Source organism: Ursus americanus, chromosome 11 (genome assembly GCF_024610735.1).
Source record: "Ursus americanus isolate L20-20 chromosome 11, mUrsAme1.1.p, whole genome shotgun sequence".
Classification (NCBI taxonomy): Eukaryota; Metazoa; Chordata; class Mammalia; order Carnivora; family Ursidae; genus Ursus; species Ursus americanus.
In genome coordinates, this window is record NC_142137.1 from 56723480 (window position 1) to 56739691 (window position 16212).

A 16212-nucleotide genomic window follows, 5' to 3' on the forward strand; every position below is an offset into this window, starting at 1 on the left:
TATCACTGGAAGGTTTTGTTAATGCCAGTGACAAGCAGCTCATGGCATCATTTCTGCTTTGATTTTCCGTGACATACTTTTGAGGTTTTCATCCTCACTTCTTTGAGGGGCCCTCACCTTTGTCTTCCTTTTGCCCTGTAACTGCCAATTTTCATCAGCGATTGAGAAAATAAGAGTGCAAGGAAAAACAATTTAGCTCAGCTGACTGCTTCTTCAAGGAAATACAGTTTGTTCTTTTAGATTTCAGACTAAGTTAATAAAAAAAAAGTTTTAATCCTATAATCAGAGGTCATTTTTAATGCTTTTATTCAGCAAAATTCCAGGTGATTTTGAAATACACTGGACATCCATTTATTGAGGACAAGAGAGGTTATTCCAAAACATTCTTTAATAGCCCAAACTGATTTTTCCTATCAGAGGAAAAAGGAAAATCCACCCAGAAAGGTCTTTCCAAAGTGGAGGTTACATAGCTGAGCTTCTTAGGCATTAGAGAAATTCACACACACACACACACACACACACACACACACACGTATATAATTGGTTAGAAATATTCCATTTTTAGGATTAAGTTTTACACAACACATTATGACCATAAATGGGTTACTTGGATATAATAGTTATCTCTAGTTATTTTTAGCAAGGGAACTAGATTTCATAATAGTCAATCCTGGCTTATCAATTGAACTTGGTAAACTTGCAGGAGAAATGTGAACTGTCTAGCGTTCTCTGACAAATCAAAAGCCATCCCCTCTGAGTCCCACAGTAAAGACAGCTCTGCTGCCTCTGAACTCCAGTGGCTCTTACCTTGTGTCCTTCTTATCCCCCATACTTCCTAATTCAGAGTCTCTTGTATCTATCAATAAATAATTACAGAAGAGAAAAAAGGAGCTGAAAAATAAGCGGGCATTGCAGTTTAATAGAAAAAGCACAGGTGTTGAATTAGACAAACCTAGCTTGGTATCTCATTTCATCTATTTCTTCACCATGTGATGCTGGGCAGTTGGCTGAAGTACCTGAGCCTTCGTTTTCTCGGCTATTTATCGGAGGTAATGAACTGCCCTCGTAGGGTACCGTGAAGGTTCAATTAAAATTGAAAAGCACCTGGCACATACAAGGTACCCGATAAAAGCTACTTCTCCTTCCTCTATTCTGGTATATTGTTCATAGATCAATCCTGCGGCATGGTTGATTGAACACCGGCTGTTTCGGGGCTGGGAGCCTTTGGAAGGCAGAGACTCGCTCCTCTTTGTATTTCCTGTAGAACCGAGGGGAGTGAGCCACATATTCTGGGGCCACAGTAACTGTGTACTGTTTTAAACTGAGGGCTGAACAGCATCGCTCCAAGCTGTGCAACAGTCATCTATGGATTTGGGCTCTTCTGGTAGGATGGCTCCTCTCGTGAGCTAGGGCTCAGGCCTCTTGGGTGTTGAGACAGCTCACCATGTTTTAAATCAGGTTGCACAAAATAGAACTACTTTCCTAAATTCCTTGGCAACTGACCAGAACGCTGTTCCATTTCTCACTGTAGAAACTGCTGCAGAGAAACTGACCGTACTCTCAGAGAGAGAAGCAGAATTCACTACACTGTGGCTGGAAAACCAACAAGTTGTGTTGAAAGCACTGAGTCACATAAACGTGGGTTTTAAACACCAGCTGGTCCCTGACTAGCCATGAGACCTTGGGCAAGCTGTCTACGCTGGCTGAGCCTCAATTAAATGAAAGAGAGGGACAGTAACTCCTCTGTGGTTGTCACAGAGGGTTGTGGGTAGATGCCCTGGAACCAACTCGAACACCTGGGAAGCAGGGTGCCAACACCAAGTCTAGAAAGCCATCACTTTTCAGTCATGGGAGCTCCTCCTCTGTCATAGTCCACACTCGTACCCATATTCCCTTCTTCGGCAACTGACCAGCTCTCATTGTATCATTTCAGTTCAGTGCAGCAGAAAAGCTGTGCACGTGTGTGTGCGTGCGTCAACACGCAAGTGTTGTAACGGGCGGGTCACATTACAATGCCACGGAAGGTGCAGTCGTTAATCCGCACTACAACAAATGAGACATCTGCAAAGCCAAGGCCTGGTGTGCCTGCAGGCAGCAGGACCTGCATGCATTGCTTTTCCGTCCGATGCTAGAACACTGCCCCATCCAATTGCTTGTGTCTTTTTCTCAAGTGTCCGTCAGTCACAGCTTCCACTGAAAAATATTTCAAAGAAAATACAGCCCAGCCAAAGCATAAGAGAAAGTCAGCCCCAGACAAAAGGGGGCAGGCTGCGGGCAAAGCACTTGACCAGTCTTTTCAGTTCTGGTGCAATCTTTGTTTCTAGGTCATTCTACTAGCATCACCTAAGGAAATTGGGTTCCTAAGGAAACTGAGAGCATGGGGAGGCAGATGGGCCACCTACATACCGCACATGGAAGAACGAACCTTCCCAAATTTCTGAATAAAGTCGGCTTCTGCCCGGGTCAGTGCGTCTTCGTCAATGTACACAGCCGGCCTTTTGGCCATGAGGAAGTACTGCACCTTCCTCAGATTCCAGCCCATCACGTACTGGAGCCAGCCGCAGACGGCCGCGGTGGACCTGCCGACCCCGGCGTTGCAGTGAACGTACACGGTGTGTCCATTCTCGAGCAGCGCGTGCAGGAGACAGACCGCCTGTGGCAGCATCTGCACTCGGCCTGGGATTGAGAAAGCACAGCACATACACATGAATAATGAAACCCCAATATCGCCACTAATGATAACTCCTCCAGTGCCTGGTGCGATCAGTGCCATGCAGGGAGATGCAGGGATATGAGAGCTCGCTCCGTTCCTTTGTTTTGATGGAAAAGGTGAGACAGTATCAAAACCTGCTAATAATAAAGTAGAAAGAACCCTCCAGAGGCAGTGGGTCAGCTCTGAACCTTCCCTGGATTTTGCTTTGAGTGACTTCTGCATCAGTGCAAATTTCCTTTCAAAGAAAAGTTAACCGTTGCCTATGGTCAGAAGAATGGATTTTTACATCCATCAGAAGGGTTTGTATAGATTGGGCAGAGATTTAGAGGATCTCACCCGGACTTTCTTTAATCCAAACAGATCTTCCAGATCAATGCAAAACACAGAATTAGTCCATACTGGTTAAAGGAGTCAATCTTATTCACTCAACATATGCCAATTTTCATTTGGCCAATGGGATGGCGAACATTAATTGACACACATGTGATAACCAATCATTCATTTATTCCCTCATGACACAGTGAGTGTTGAAATGGCTCCATTTCTCCTTTACTGGGCAATTGTGATTATAGTTATTATTACCTCATGACTACTATTTTGATTATTAGGTGATCAAATGTCTCCTTTACACACTGAGAGGATACACAATGCTCTGCTCAGGCCTGCCAGACTCTTGTCTCAAGAGGCAGAGATCCCCCTAAAGCCATCAAACTCTTGGAGGCTGGAATTTCTTCTGCACACAGGTTCTCAGAGCAAAGACAGTGGATTTGGTGGGGGATGTGGATGACGGTCAATATACATTACTTCAAAGGGGGATGAAAGAGGGACACTGGACAGAGTCCTGGATTATGTGCCCATGACTTGACATTCACCAGGTACTCTGTGTTCTTAACCACACAGGGCCACAACGGTGCTTCTCATTGCCGTCCCACTGGATGACGGGAGCGATGGGAAAAACTCCCCCCTGAAATGATTTCACTGCAGATCCTGAGGCTTAGAATTCCATGGTGGAATGGAGCCAGGAGGTCATGAGCCACTCAAGTTTAGACTTCCCTCTTTAGACGTCCTCTTTTAAAACGCAAATGCCACTTAAGGGCCAACACAACACACAGCAATCAGGCATCAGCACCTTAGAAGGACAGAGGTTACAAGACCCCATCATGGTTTGAAGGCCCTCTCAGTAACTACTCCAACCGGGTGGGTCTACCTCAGCTACATGCTAACCCTTCCCTGAGTTAGGAGCAGAAAATCTACATGGAAGCCAAGATAATACTCTAATTTTGCTGCCGGTGCTCTATCCATCTGTCCTACCAAGGTATCTCAAGCTACAGGTCCCACACAGCCGTGCAGACATTTTTAACTGGAATGCTTCTGGTCAGGACACGCTTTGCAACCCCTCAGCCTCTATCTCCCTGCTGCCTGTCACCCTGTGTTCATGTTCCCTGCCTGATCTCTGAGGGCACCTAAGGGGAGCCCCGCCTGCTCCCCTGTGCCACTTGATTTCTCAGAGTCCAAACTCAGCCATAACCTACCACTGACTTGCACTTCCTCACTAGGTTTCAGGGTACTCCGAGGTTACTGCCACACGATCAGGTGCTCATGGCACTCCCCCAGAGGCAGTAAAATAGCCCCAGAAACGGAACCAAGTGCAGACGGTCCTATGTACCAGAGAGACATCTCACCGTCTGTCTCAGGGAGAGTACTGTGTAGCCGATGCACCACTGGAGCCGGAAGATCAGAGGACGCAAAACTTCTAAGGAATGTTTGAGCAACCCTGCCAATATGGGTGAGGTCCTCCCATGTGCAAGGCTTTTGTCCTGCTGTAAGGGTGTTAGAAGTGTAGTCCCACTAATACAGCTGGGAAGGGAATGACCACTGATCAAACTGGGAAGCTGGGCTCTTCCTGCCACGGCTGGCATGCCAGGACAAGTTCCCTATTACAGATACCTCTCCAGCTACGAAGTACATTGCCAGGAGATGAGCAGAAAAAAAGACTTTTTTATTGAAATGTAGTGGACATACAGTGTTAGTGTCAGGTGTACGACGCAGGGATTCGACAATTCTATACTGTATGCTACGCTCAGCACAATAAGTGTAGTTACCATCTGTCACCATACAACGTTACTACAAGGTTATGGACTCTATTCCCTGTACTGTACTTTTTATCCCCGAGAAGTATCTTTAACATGGGTTTTCATTACATGCCCAGTGTAGAAACAGACCACAGTGGCCATGTGCAGTAGGAGCTTCTGGAAGCAGGGTCCCAGCCACTGGGGCTCAGCTTCTGCTGCATCAGTGTCACTGACCTGCCCAAACCGGGGTTCACATGGACCCATAAGGATCCCCTCCTCCCCCCCAACCTGCTCTCTGGCCACAGATTCCCTGAGGAAGGTCTGCATCAAATGGCCCAAATGATGCACTATCTCTCCCTTTCCTTTTTATCTGTAAACGATTCTTCAAGAGGCATGCACACAGTTTAGAAGTGGAAAAGGGCTATGTGTGAGCTTGGCATTCTATGACTTCAGCCATGCAATCCTGGAAGGTGAGGGACAGCTGCCAATGGGAAGCTCCGGAAGGCTCCCAGTTTAAACACAGGGTTCACCCCCCAGTGGTCTTCTCCTAGAATCACTTAGCCACCCCACTTAAGAACTATCAAACAAATATTTAAAAAACATAAAAAGGACGCCGGACAAGGACGTGGTCCAGGATGCCCGCCTGCCTCAGCCTGGTCTCCACTGGAACTCTTGCTTATTTTGATTTCTAGGGACTATAAATCACTCTGCTGTGATGGATGGCAGCTCACATTTACTGAGCCCTTTATACCTGCCAAGTGCTGTTCTAAGCACCCTGCAGGCAATGGTTCATTTGCAATCACCTTTTAACAACGATGGGATTGGTACTATTTTTATCCTCAGATTGTGTCTGAGGGAACTGAGGCAAGGAGATCTGACCAAGGTTATTCCCCCACGGCCACTGAAACCCAGCCGGCACTACTCCAAAGCCTCTGGTCTGAACCACTGCACTAATGCCCTCCCCTCACCTACCTGGCCAGTGGTACTTGCTGGCCGCCATGCTGTCAGCCGGAATTCTTAGTCTCTGCCCCCCACCTACCTGGTCACATTGTTGCTCTTAATCCTGGTGAGAGCAACATCTTCCTGGGGTGAGCCCCTCCGCCCCACCCTAAAGGGGCTCTCTGTCCTCAATGGGTCATGTGCCTCTGCTAGAAAACCCATTCTAGGGAGCTGAGCTAATCCACAACCCACCAAGGAATAAAAAGAGGGTGCCCAGAATCAGAACTTGCACAGAGTCAACAAGAGCCCCTAATTTTTTATGTTTCATATATTTAGGCTCCATTTAGAATTTAATTGGATAAAAGGTTTCCATTCATAAAATGATAATACCTAAAGGCAAGACAGAAATCCAGAATTTTTATATAAAACATTCCAAATTTTAACTGTTGACAGCTAAGTTGAAAATTTTCAACCCTGTGCAGGTCTAACAAAGCATTTCACTGTCTATGATTCTTACTCTGGAATTTAAAACAGGCCTTGGCTCTCAGTAGATGCTCAGTAAACATTCATTAAGTGCATGAATATAAAATAAAATGAAACAAAATCCAACAATCCTGATTAGAGCTGAGACACTACTAGACTCCTCCAATCTAACTTGTGGCCCACACCTGTTCCAGGCTAATCCAACTCCGGAATGATTAAAAGCTTCCTGAAGCATGCATTGAGCAAACAAAGGTGGGAGAAGAGGGACAAGGACATGCTGCTGTGGCATTAGGGCCTGAAATCAGGGAGAGGAGTGGAAATGGCCCTGAAGATGCCCTTTACCTAAGGCTGACCTTGAAAGAAATGATTTCTGGACCGACTTTCAGCCTTTCCAACATACACACACGTGCGTATATGCACGCCCCCCCCCCCCCAACACACACCCTTCCTTTTTTACTCCAGGCAGATTTAAGGCTGAATATATTATTATTTTATTTGAGCGGATCTCCTTTTCTGCCTTTGCAATGTAATAGAGATAAGGTCCATATTATCTAGTACATCCTTCAGGAGAAACTTAAGAACTTGGGACTAAAAATACAGTCCCAACTTTGTGGTTTTCAAAGTCCTTACATACCAATCGTCTTGTTCTACTGTTATAACCCTGTAAGGCAGAAATGATTACCCATTTTTCCAAATGCAGGAAGTAGCCCGCTCACTATCACGCAGCTGGGCGGTGGCGACGAGGCTCAAGGCCACGTGCCGTGGCTCCAAGGTCAATGTCAGCATCGTGGCAGATCCGCACGCAGCGCTGGGTCAGAGACAACTATCACAACAAAGGGGTAGCTGGGGACTCCGGGAAGCACACGCCCTCCTTTGGGAGGCAAGGGCAGACCATTTGTTATCACCAGCACTGCACTGACAGAGGTCAAAACACAATCTGAGTACTTCCTATGAAGGAAAACGGAATTTTAATTAACAGATTTAGGTTTTTTTCAGGTGAGTGATAGATTTGGGAGCTTTTCATGTCTCAGGTGAAAGGTACAAACCAAAATTAAAAAAAAAAAAAGAAAGAAAAAAACCTAACTAACTCTTCTGCATGTGACAAAATGTACAAGAGTAAGGATCGATAGTACAATTGATTGTAACAGGTCTGTGACAACCGGGGGTGACAGTCAGGCCTAACAAACTGTCTTCTCTCTCAGACTTTATCTGACAGCATTATGCTACAGCTCAAAACACTTCCAGATGGATTTTTCTCTAGCGTTCCAAAAATAGTCAGCTGAATTAATCTATACGTTCATTGTGCTAATATTGTCAGCCACACAGATGAATCTATTGGTCAGAACTTCCTCTACCATTCGGAATGGTCGTTAACCCTTTACTCCCCTGGTCATGCTGAACCAAAGAAAGCTTTCATTTAGTCTAAGTGTCTGGCCTTTTGCAAGTGGGGGCTTTCCTTCTGCTGTCATGGTTGTTGCCAGATTGCCTCAGTGTGGCAGGTGCTCCCCTGTGGTGACTGGGATGGGACCTGGTGACCCTGGGAGCCCTAAAAAGGTTTTAACACAACTACAGTACGCCTTTGGAGATGGAGTTTTCCCTCGGGCTTCTGCACACCCCAAAGTATCGAGCAAATGCTTACTGGTCCTCAGGGCCCTCCGGTTATCAGTGCAGGGAAGGAACGGGACGCATGCCAAAGTTAGCAGGTCGGCGATGCTAAGCTTTGTCTCACGTTATACTCCTATGGGTAACAATGCAGAAGCAAAGAAGCAAAACTCAGAATGCTCTCTGGAAGCCACAGGCACGTGAACCTAACAGTCTTCTCTGTTTTGAAACCAGAGAAACAAAGCACTTTCGTATCAATCATCTTACTCTATTGTTCTGATCCCGTAAAGCAGAAATGATTACCCCATTTTCCAAATGCAGGAAGTAGCCCACTCGAAATCACACAGCTACTCGGGAACTTTCCTTCTGCAGTCACAGGTGTTGCCAGACTGCCTCAGTGTGGAAGGTGCCCCACGCTATGGCTGCGATGGGACCCCAAAAAGACGTTAACACAACTACAGTGGGCCTAGATTCAACCAATGATCTGCTGTGCAAGTAAAGGGATTTTTTTTCTCCTTGAAAACGAGCAGAGCTCTTACGGCTACACCCAGTTTCTTTGGATCAGCGTTTCCAAGGGGAGTAACCAAACTCTCTCTTCCTTCAGGAATAAAAAATTATACCTCCTCCCCAGGGATGGATCAGTCCAGCCTGAAACCACCTGAGATTCCTAAACAGCCAAGGTGGCCAACGTCCAGGCTCTCTAGGATCCTTGAGATCTTCCATCCCCACCCGCATCTTGGACTGTTGACTCTGGGGAGACAGAGCTACCTGCCTGGCCACTCATGACTGTGTCTAACTCCCCCCCCAGGTGGTCATGACTACAAGGGACCGCAGGTGTGTTTGTCTGTACCATGTGCACGAAGAGCCCGTGGGAGCGTGCAAGGAGAGGTGTATAGCACAGCGTCTGCAGCAGTGTTCTGAGTCTGAGTGCCTGTGTTCAAATCCAGGCTGTGTCTCTTCTCCTATGACCTTGGCCATATTCCTTCACATGTTTGTACCTGTCTCTTCCTCTGTGAAATGGAGATAAATGTATCTGCCTGGAGTCTTGTCAGAATTAAACGAGGTAAGGCATGAAATCGCTTAAGAGAGTGTCTGATACATTAGGTACTTTGGGGGACAGAGGACTGATGGTAGAGACGTTTCTGACCAGGCGCAACTGCCTTCCTCCTTTCCCCCCAGAACAGCAGTTCACCAAACTCCCTTAGCCTGCACCATTCCCACAGCTCTCTGCTGCCCCCTGCTGACAGCTGGTTGGTACTAGTGTAAGAGCTCTCAGCTTCAGATATCTCCTCCATTCCTTTCCCCGCAAGCACCCTATTCGACCACCAAGCTGAAACACAGAGCACTCCTGTAAAACCCCATGCCTTGCGCCTAGACCTATGCTGTTCCTTCCATCTGGCATGCCCTTCCTCCCTCCCCATTGACCTGTCAAAACCAGGTCCACCTCAAATGCCATGACCCTGATACAGCCTCCCTGTTCTCCCCTCCATGCCCCATAACCCACCAGGAACACTTGACTCCTTCCTCACATCACATTCTTCTCTGTGTTGTAATGAGGTTTGAACTTCTCTTACCACCTCTTGCTAGGAGGTCAAAACTATGCCTTAGTTGTCTCTCGTTTCCCCAGCAGCACCCAATGTCATAAACCCCTCTTCACAAAGACATGCTTGGCCAGTATTTGTGCTGTCACTACAGCCTTGCTATTGCCACCCTGCCCCTAGCTGTGCAATCTCTCACGATCTCCCACTTCAGCTATTACAGTAATCCCCTAACTGGGGTCCTCAGATCCACTTTGGGCCCATCTCCCATCCACTGTCCACAGTGCCAACTGCACTTCTGAAGGGAAAAAAAAAAAAAAAAAAAGGTTATCTTGGCATATCCCAGCCTCCCACCCTTTCAGCCGCTTCTTACTGCTTTTAGGATAGAGTCTAAAATCCTTACTATGGTCCAAATTGGCAAGACTCCCTCCCTTCATTCCCTGACCTGCAGCCACACTGGCCTTTCAGGTCCTGTAACACTCTGTTCTCCGGCAGCAGAGACTTCCCAAGCTGGCAGCCCTCTTGCTGGGACCCTCTCTCCCACCTCACCCCCTAGCCTTCAGACTTAGCTCAAATCTACTCAAGCAAACCTTCCTGGACCCTCTTCCTACATGTGATTTGCCTGTGCATGCTCTCAGAGCAGTATCTTCCTAACAAAAATGTCATCATAGTTGTGAATTTCTATTTGTGGTCATTTGATGAGTGTGTGTCTTCCCTTTAGGACTATAAGCTTCATGGGGACAGGAGCTGTGCCTGCTTTTCCTCACCGTTGTATTCCTAGCTGCCAGCATAATGCCACACATACATTAGATACGCAATAAATACATACGCTTAATAAATAAACAAATCAAAGGAGCCATGTTAAACAGAATCTTTGCCAAGGTGCCAAAATACATTAAATATATTAAATCTAAAACATTATACTGATTCCATTTCTATCGTTCATATTTAAGTCATTCAATTATAGACAGAAAGGTATGTAGGTAGGTAGATAGACAGGCAGACAGGCAGGCAGACAGACGGACGGACAGCAAGGGCTTCTCTGAAACACATTCAACAAGAAGCCAGCAAGATTCTTCTGATGCTTACCTTCGGTGCTCATATCTGGTGTCGGCATCCAGATGTAGACCAAGCCTTCTTCCCGATAGAGCTTAATCATGGTGTCTGGTGTCATTGGCTCTGGGTAGCGGTTACAGCCGGAGGAATTCTGTACAATATCCCATTCAGTCTGGAAATTCATGACAGCTGTAATCCCCAATTCATGCTTCAGTTTGATGGTTATATGTTCCACTTGACGAGGGCAGCTACCCAGCCAGATATTTGGTAGAATTCTAATGAGAATATATAGAGGCAACTATTATTATTGTTATTGTCATGGCTTGAGATCTGAGGAGCTGCAGAAAATACATTGTAATAAAATGCAATTAACCTTTAAATCTAGCACAGGAAAAGCTGCAGTAACAATATTAGATGGTGTAACAATATTATTGATATAATAACGTTATTATTGAAAGAAAAAATACTGGTGGTGTCATTTTTAGGGAAATAATTCTATTAATGAAAATGCTAGGAAATAAGCATTAGCAAGCCAAATCTAGCAACATATTAAAATAAGCCCACTAAGTTGTATTTATTCTTTGAACGTATATATGGTTCAACATTAGGAAACTCATCAACATATTTCAAACACTAACAAGTTAAAGGCAAAACTCCAATGACTGTATCAGTAAATTCTGGAAAACATTTGCAAAAACCAGCCATTATTCCTGTTTAAAACTCTACATAAAAATTTCAAATAGTAGGAGAACTTTTAAACACCAGAAACTAACAAACAACAGTATTCTTTTAAACAAAATCAAAGTCAAGCTTATATCCATTAGTACCCAACATTGTCCTATATGTTTCATCTAATGCTGTAAGTTAAGAAGAAATAGATTTGAAACAAAAAAAAAGAGAAAAGAAAAGAAAATGTTGTCAATATTTTTTCAAGTATGTTTCTATAATATCCCAAAGGCTGGACCCAACCCTCAAAGTTTCTGAGTCAGTAGATTTGGGTTGAGAGTCCAATAATTTGGACTTCTAACAAGACTCACGCAATACTGATGCTGCTAGTTCAGTGCAAAACCTTGAGAAGCACTCCCTAAAAGATTCAATTACAAAAGCTATGTGAAGTATTAAAAGTATTAAGGTATCTGGATGAGGGAAAAGGTACAAAAATCAAACAGCTCCTCTCTGTGCTCTCAACAGCCAGGTAGAAATGGGGAAGTGGAGGTGAATCTCATTCAAAAATAAAAACAAAATTATATTGGGGCGCCTGGGTGGCTTAGTCATTAAGCATCTGCCTTTGGCTCAGGTCATGATCCTAGGGTCCTGGGATCAAGCCCCGCATTGGGCTCCTGCTCAGCAGGAAGCCTGCTTCTCTCTCTCCCACTCCCCCTGCTTGTATTCCCTCTCTCTCTATCTCTCCTTCTCTGTCAAGTAAATAAATAAAATCTATTTAAAAAAATTATAAAACATCTAGGAATACCTTTAACCAGAAAGATTTATGAAATTTTATTGTACATTAAGAAAAAAAAACAGATAGACATACTGTGATATTATGATTTATAATAAGAAATATGTATTTGGTCTTCATCTCAGTTTCCAACACAGTTTTCTGAGTGAAAAGAGCCATAAAAGTGTCGTTTGTTACCTTAACGAGGTAACTTTTGGACAGCACCTACAGTTGGGCTGGTTGTCAGGGGAACCAACTTTGTGACTAGAGGACAGAACTTTCAGTCCCACCCCTTGGCTTCCGGGAGGAAAGAGATCTGGAGGTTGAACCAATCACCAATGGCCAATGATTTAATCAATCTTCTCTATGTAATGAAGCTTCCATAAAACACAAAAGGTCAGGATTCCAAGAGCTTCCAGGTTGGCGATGCAGGAAGAGTGGGGCTCCCTTGGAGGGTACAGAAGCTCTATGCCATTTCCCACGTTCCTTGCCCTGGGCATCTATGCCGTCTGGCTGTTCCTGAGTTATACCCTCTTAAAATAAGCCAGTAATCTAGTAAAATGTTTCCTGAGTTCTATGAACTGCTCTATCAAATTAATCAAACCCAAAAAAGGAAAGGGTCATAGCACCTCTGATTTATAACCAGTCCATCAGAAGTACCGGTAACAACTTGTTTGCATGTGGCATCTGAAGTGAAGAGAAGGAGAGAGTCTTATAGGACTGAACTCTTAACTTGCAGAAGCTGATGATATCTCCAGGTAGACAGGGTCAGAATTGAGTTGAATTGTAAGACAGCAAGTTGGTGTCCAGAAAATCAGTTGGATGTATGGAGAAATCCTCTCCCCCCACACATATTGGAATTGGGCCCCAGAACCAAAAAGACATACCATGCAAACATCATAAAAATGCAAATATTTTCCAAATAATATATAAATTTAATGTAAATTATTATAACTTATTGCAGGTGGTATATATTGTCTTGCTCACTGATTATTTCACATGTGTACCTCCTCTCCAGAAGTATGGGCTCCTCCAGAACTAATACTCTATTTCAACTTTATCTGAATCTTGTCACCTAGAACTTGACTAGGTTCAATACACAGCACTCAGACAACAGTTCATAAATGATGATGGTAGACATCACTTGATGCTCACCAGTGTTCCCAGTTATCCTCTTTCAAGCATGGAGGACTAAACTACTTCTCTGCCTGAACGTTAGAGCTCTCTGACAACTTTTGTCACTAGAAAGTGAGCTGAGGTAACATGTCCCTTCCAGAAGGACATATTTAGGACATCGTGCACAATGCTCTATGCTCTGGCTTTCCCTGCTATGATGACCATGGAAGCACATGTGGATACTGAGCCGTTAGAAGACCAAAGTAGCTTAGAACGGTAAGCTACCTTGGGAGGCCAGCTGCCCTGGACAGCCAGCGGCTCCTTGACTTAAACCATGTTGACACTGTTTGTTCCCACAGTGTAATCTGACTTGTTCTAATACAATGCCTAAGTAATTAATTCCTCAAAGTCCCTAATGCGCAGGAAAGAAGCTGAGCACAGGGATTACACTTTTATTCAGTTACTTTCATATTGGGCTTAAAGCAGTCCTTCTCAGTTGGGGACAATATTTGGCAATGATTATGGAGACATTTTAGAGGATGACATCGGGTGGTGCTGATGGCACCTCGTAGATTGAGACCAGGAGTGGTGCTAAGCATCTACAATGCACAGCACAGCTCCCACAACAAAGATTATCAAGGCCAAAATGTCAATAATGCTGTGATGAAGAAACCCTGGTTTAGGGGAATAAAGTGGAACAGAACTCCTTACTATATGGAGGAAGAAAGGGAATATGGGGCAGGAATAAGACCAACGTATCTGACAGTTTGTGGCTCATCAGTGATGTCATTCTGATAATACGGTATTCCATGTCATATTTTAAAATATGTATGTATGTATGTATGCATAGAAAGAGAGAGCCTAGAGAGTGAAGCAAAAGTCTAATATTGCAAAGTTGAATAGCACTACAACATTTGAAGTGGTGTGTAATGGAAAGGGTACTAGACACAAGCAAGAAAAAATGCCAATCATAACATGATCATTTTTATTTATTTTTTTTTTTTTTAAGATTTTATTATTTATGTGACAGACAGCCAGCGAGAGAGGGAACACAGCAGGGGAGTGGGAGAGGAAGAAGCAGGCTCCCAGCACAGGAGCCCGATGCGGGACTCGATCCCAGCACGCCAGGATCACGCCCTGAGCCGAAGGCAGACGCCTTAACGACTGCGCCACCCAGGCGCCCCAACATGATCATTTTTAAAGCATTGGTAATAACTGTCTGACATTAGGCCACGTTATTTATCATCTCTAGGCCTTTGGTGCGCTCCTCTCTAAAATGGGTCTAAAAATAACTAGTTTGCAGAAAGTAAATATAATTAAATAAGGTATTTGAATGGGACTGATACCAGGGGATGTACAATAAATGCAAGTGGTGTTTATGTCTAGTTGTTATAATTTACTTATTTTAGTAATTTATTTTGTATTGTCCTGACTATTCAGATAATTTTCCTATTGTTCTGTGTATCCTTCATTAGAATGCTGCAGAGTTTAGAATACTCTCCCTATTTTCTTAAATGGAATCTAGCTTGCTTTTGTGTTTTGGTTCCTTTTTTTTTCCTTTTGGCTGTTGTTGCTGTCATCGTTAATGCTAATGTGAGAAACCAAGTGACTAATCCCCAAATATGGGTATTATCCATCCTCAATGAAAATATCGTTCAACATCTGACATCACCTAAAACTTGAATCCTACTTACCCTCCAGGAGAAGATAAACCAATTTTTTATTGCTGCTTGGGCTCTAAGTCTAATAGGTTATTAAACATTTCTTATGGGCTATTGAAGGTGATTATGGAAAAAATAAAGGCAATAAAATTTAACATAAAGAGAATATTTAAAACACAGAAAAGACTTAATGGTGTTGTGAAGATGAGCATGGGATCCAAAGGCCTTTCACTTCATTCTTGACCCTAAAGAATTCTCAGATATCCCATTAGGCCAGTAGGCTGACAGACAAATCATTAGCAGGGACAGTTTGAGAGTGCTCAAGAGATGTGTTTTGACCAGGACATTGTCAGCTGAGTATTCAGCATTCACAGGAATGGAAAGGACACAACACACACCCTGGGTCACTGGCCCCTCGCTCTGGCTGTTGAGTGAGAGCCCGGACCAGCTCTATCTAAATGCTCCATCCCTCCTTCCATTGTCCCTTAAAGATTTCTCCTCCAGTTCCCTGCTGGATGCCTAGCGGGCAGCAGGGGTGGGCTGCCATACCATGCTGTGGGGTTTAACTGAACATACTGAAGTATCCGGAGCCGGAAAAGAGGGCAGTAGACACCCCAGTGATATGACCAAGAAATATAACTTTCTGAACTACAATGGATTTTTATTGGTAAAATTTTGAAGTGGACCGGCAAAATGTTAAAAGGAATGTTCACGACAGGCAAGCTAAGTCCCGGACGTTACCCAGAGTTCTCCTGAATACTGCCCTCTTGGAGTGCACAGCACTTGGTACGCAGCTAGAGAATAAATGCCAAATGAAGTGGCTGGCATGCAAGGTTTGGATAAAGACAAAAGAAGAGTTCATGGACATATACACAAAGAGCAAATCAGACAAAATAAGAAATCAGAATGCCAAACCAGAGTCAGTATGTAGAATCACACGGTGTTACTGGGGGAGGGGGAAAAAAGGTGTTTACTCCACCATCTCATTCAGCCCTGGTCTTCAAGTGTATTTCTACTAACCGGGGACCTCAGGGAACTCAGAACAAGTCAAAGGGAAACAGGCCCAAAGTTGGTACATTTCCCACATCAAGTTTCTAATGGAAATAAGCCCTTGAAATACACACTTCCCACACACATATAAACACTAGCCTCTGAATCAGGTATTTCTAACTTTTTCATAACAATTCTTCCTCTAAAAGTGCCACAAGTCAGAGTCCATATTTAAGAAATGAGTATAAATTCTTAAATTCCTGATATGTTAAGCAAGATGTGCTGAAGCTAGGAGATAGATCACTAAAGATAAATTCTGACAAGTGCTGTGTTGAAGAACAGAGAATTAAAGTTATAAAGTAAATCGTACTGAACCGTTACATGAGATGTGGAGCCAAAGGACTGAGTTTGTTGGAAACACACAAATCAATGGCTCCTGCTTCCTCAGACAGCTAATGTGCCCTTTATATGCATCCTATTTCAGCTTGTTGTCTCTAATAATAGGTGATATATTTCTAGTTACATGATACATTGAAGGTAATAAGATGCATGATGTACTTTCTAAATAGTAATTAGACTTGTATTTATCCATTCAAAATCAATT

General features: G+C 44.0%; 1 protein-coding gene across 3 annotated transcripts in view; it reads right to left on the reverse strand.

Annotated features, from left to right (window-relative positions):
* Window positions 1-289: 289 nt before the first annotated feature.
* EPM2A (EPM2A glucan phosphatase, laforin) overlaps window positions 290-16212 on the reverse strand; it is a 99482-nt gene continuing 83559 nt past the window's right edge. For 2 of the 3 annotated variants that reach the window (XM_045805285.2, XM_045805286.2), the window contains 2 exons: window positions 10437-10678; window positions 290-2676 (listed from right to left, as the gene is read on the reverse strand). In XM_045805285.2, the coding sequence (XP_045661241.1) occupies window positions 2399-2676; window positions 10437-10678 (520 nt within the window). In that variant the 3' untranslated portion in view covers window positions 290-2398. The remainder of the gene's footprint in view (window positions 2677-10436; window positions 10679-16212) is intronic. The other variant, XM_045805290.2, reaches the window with a different exon arrangement.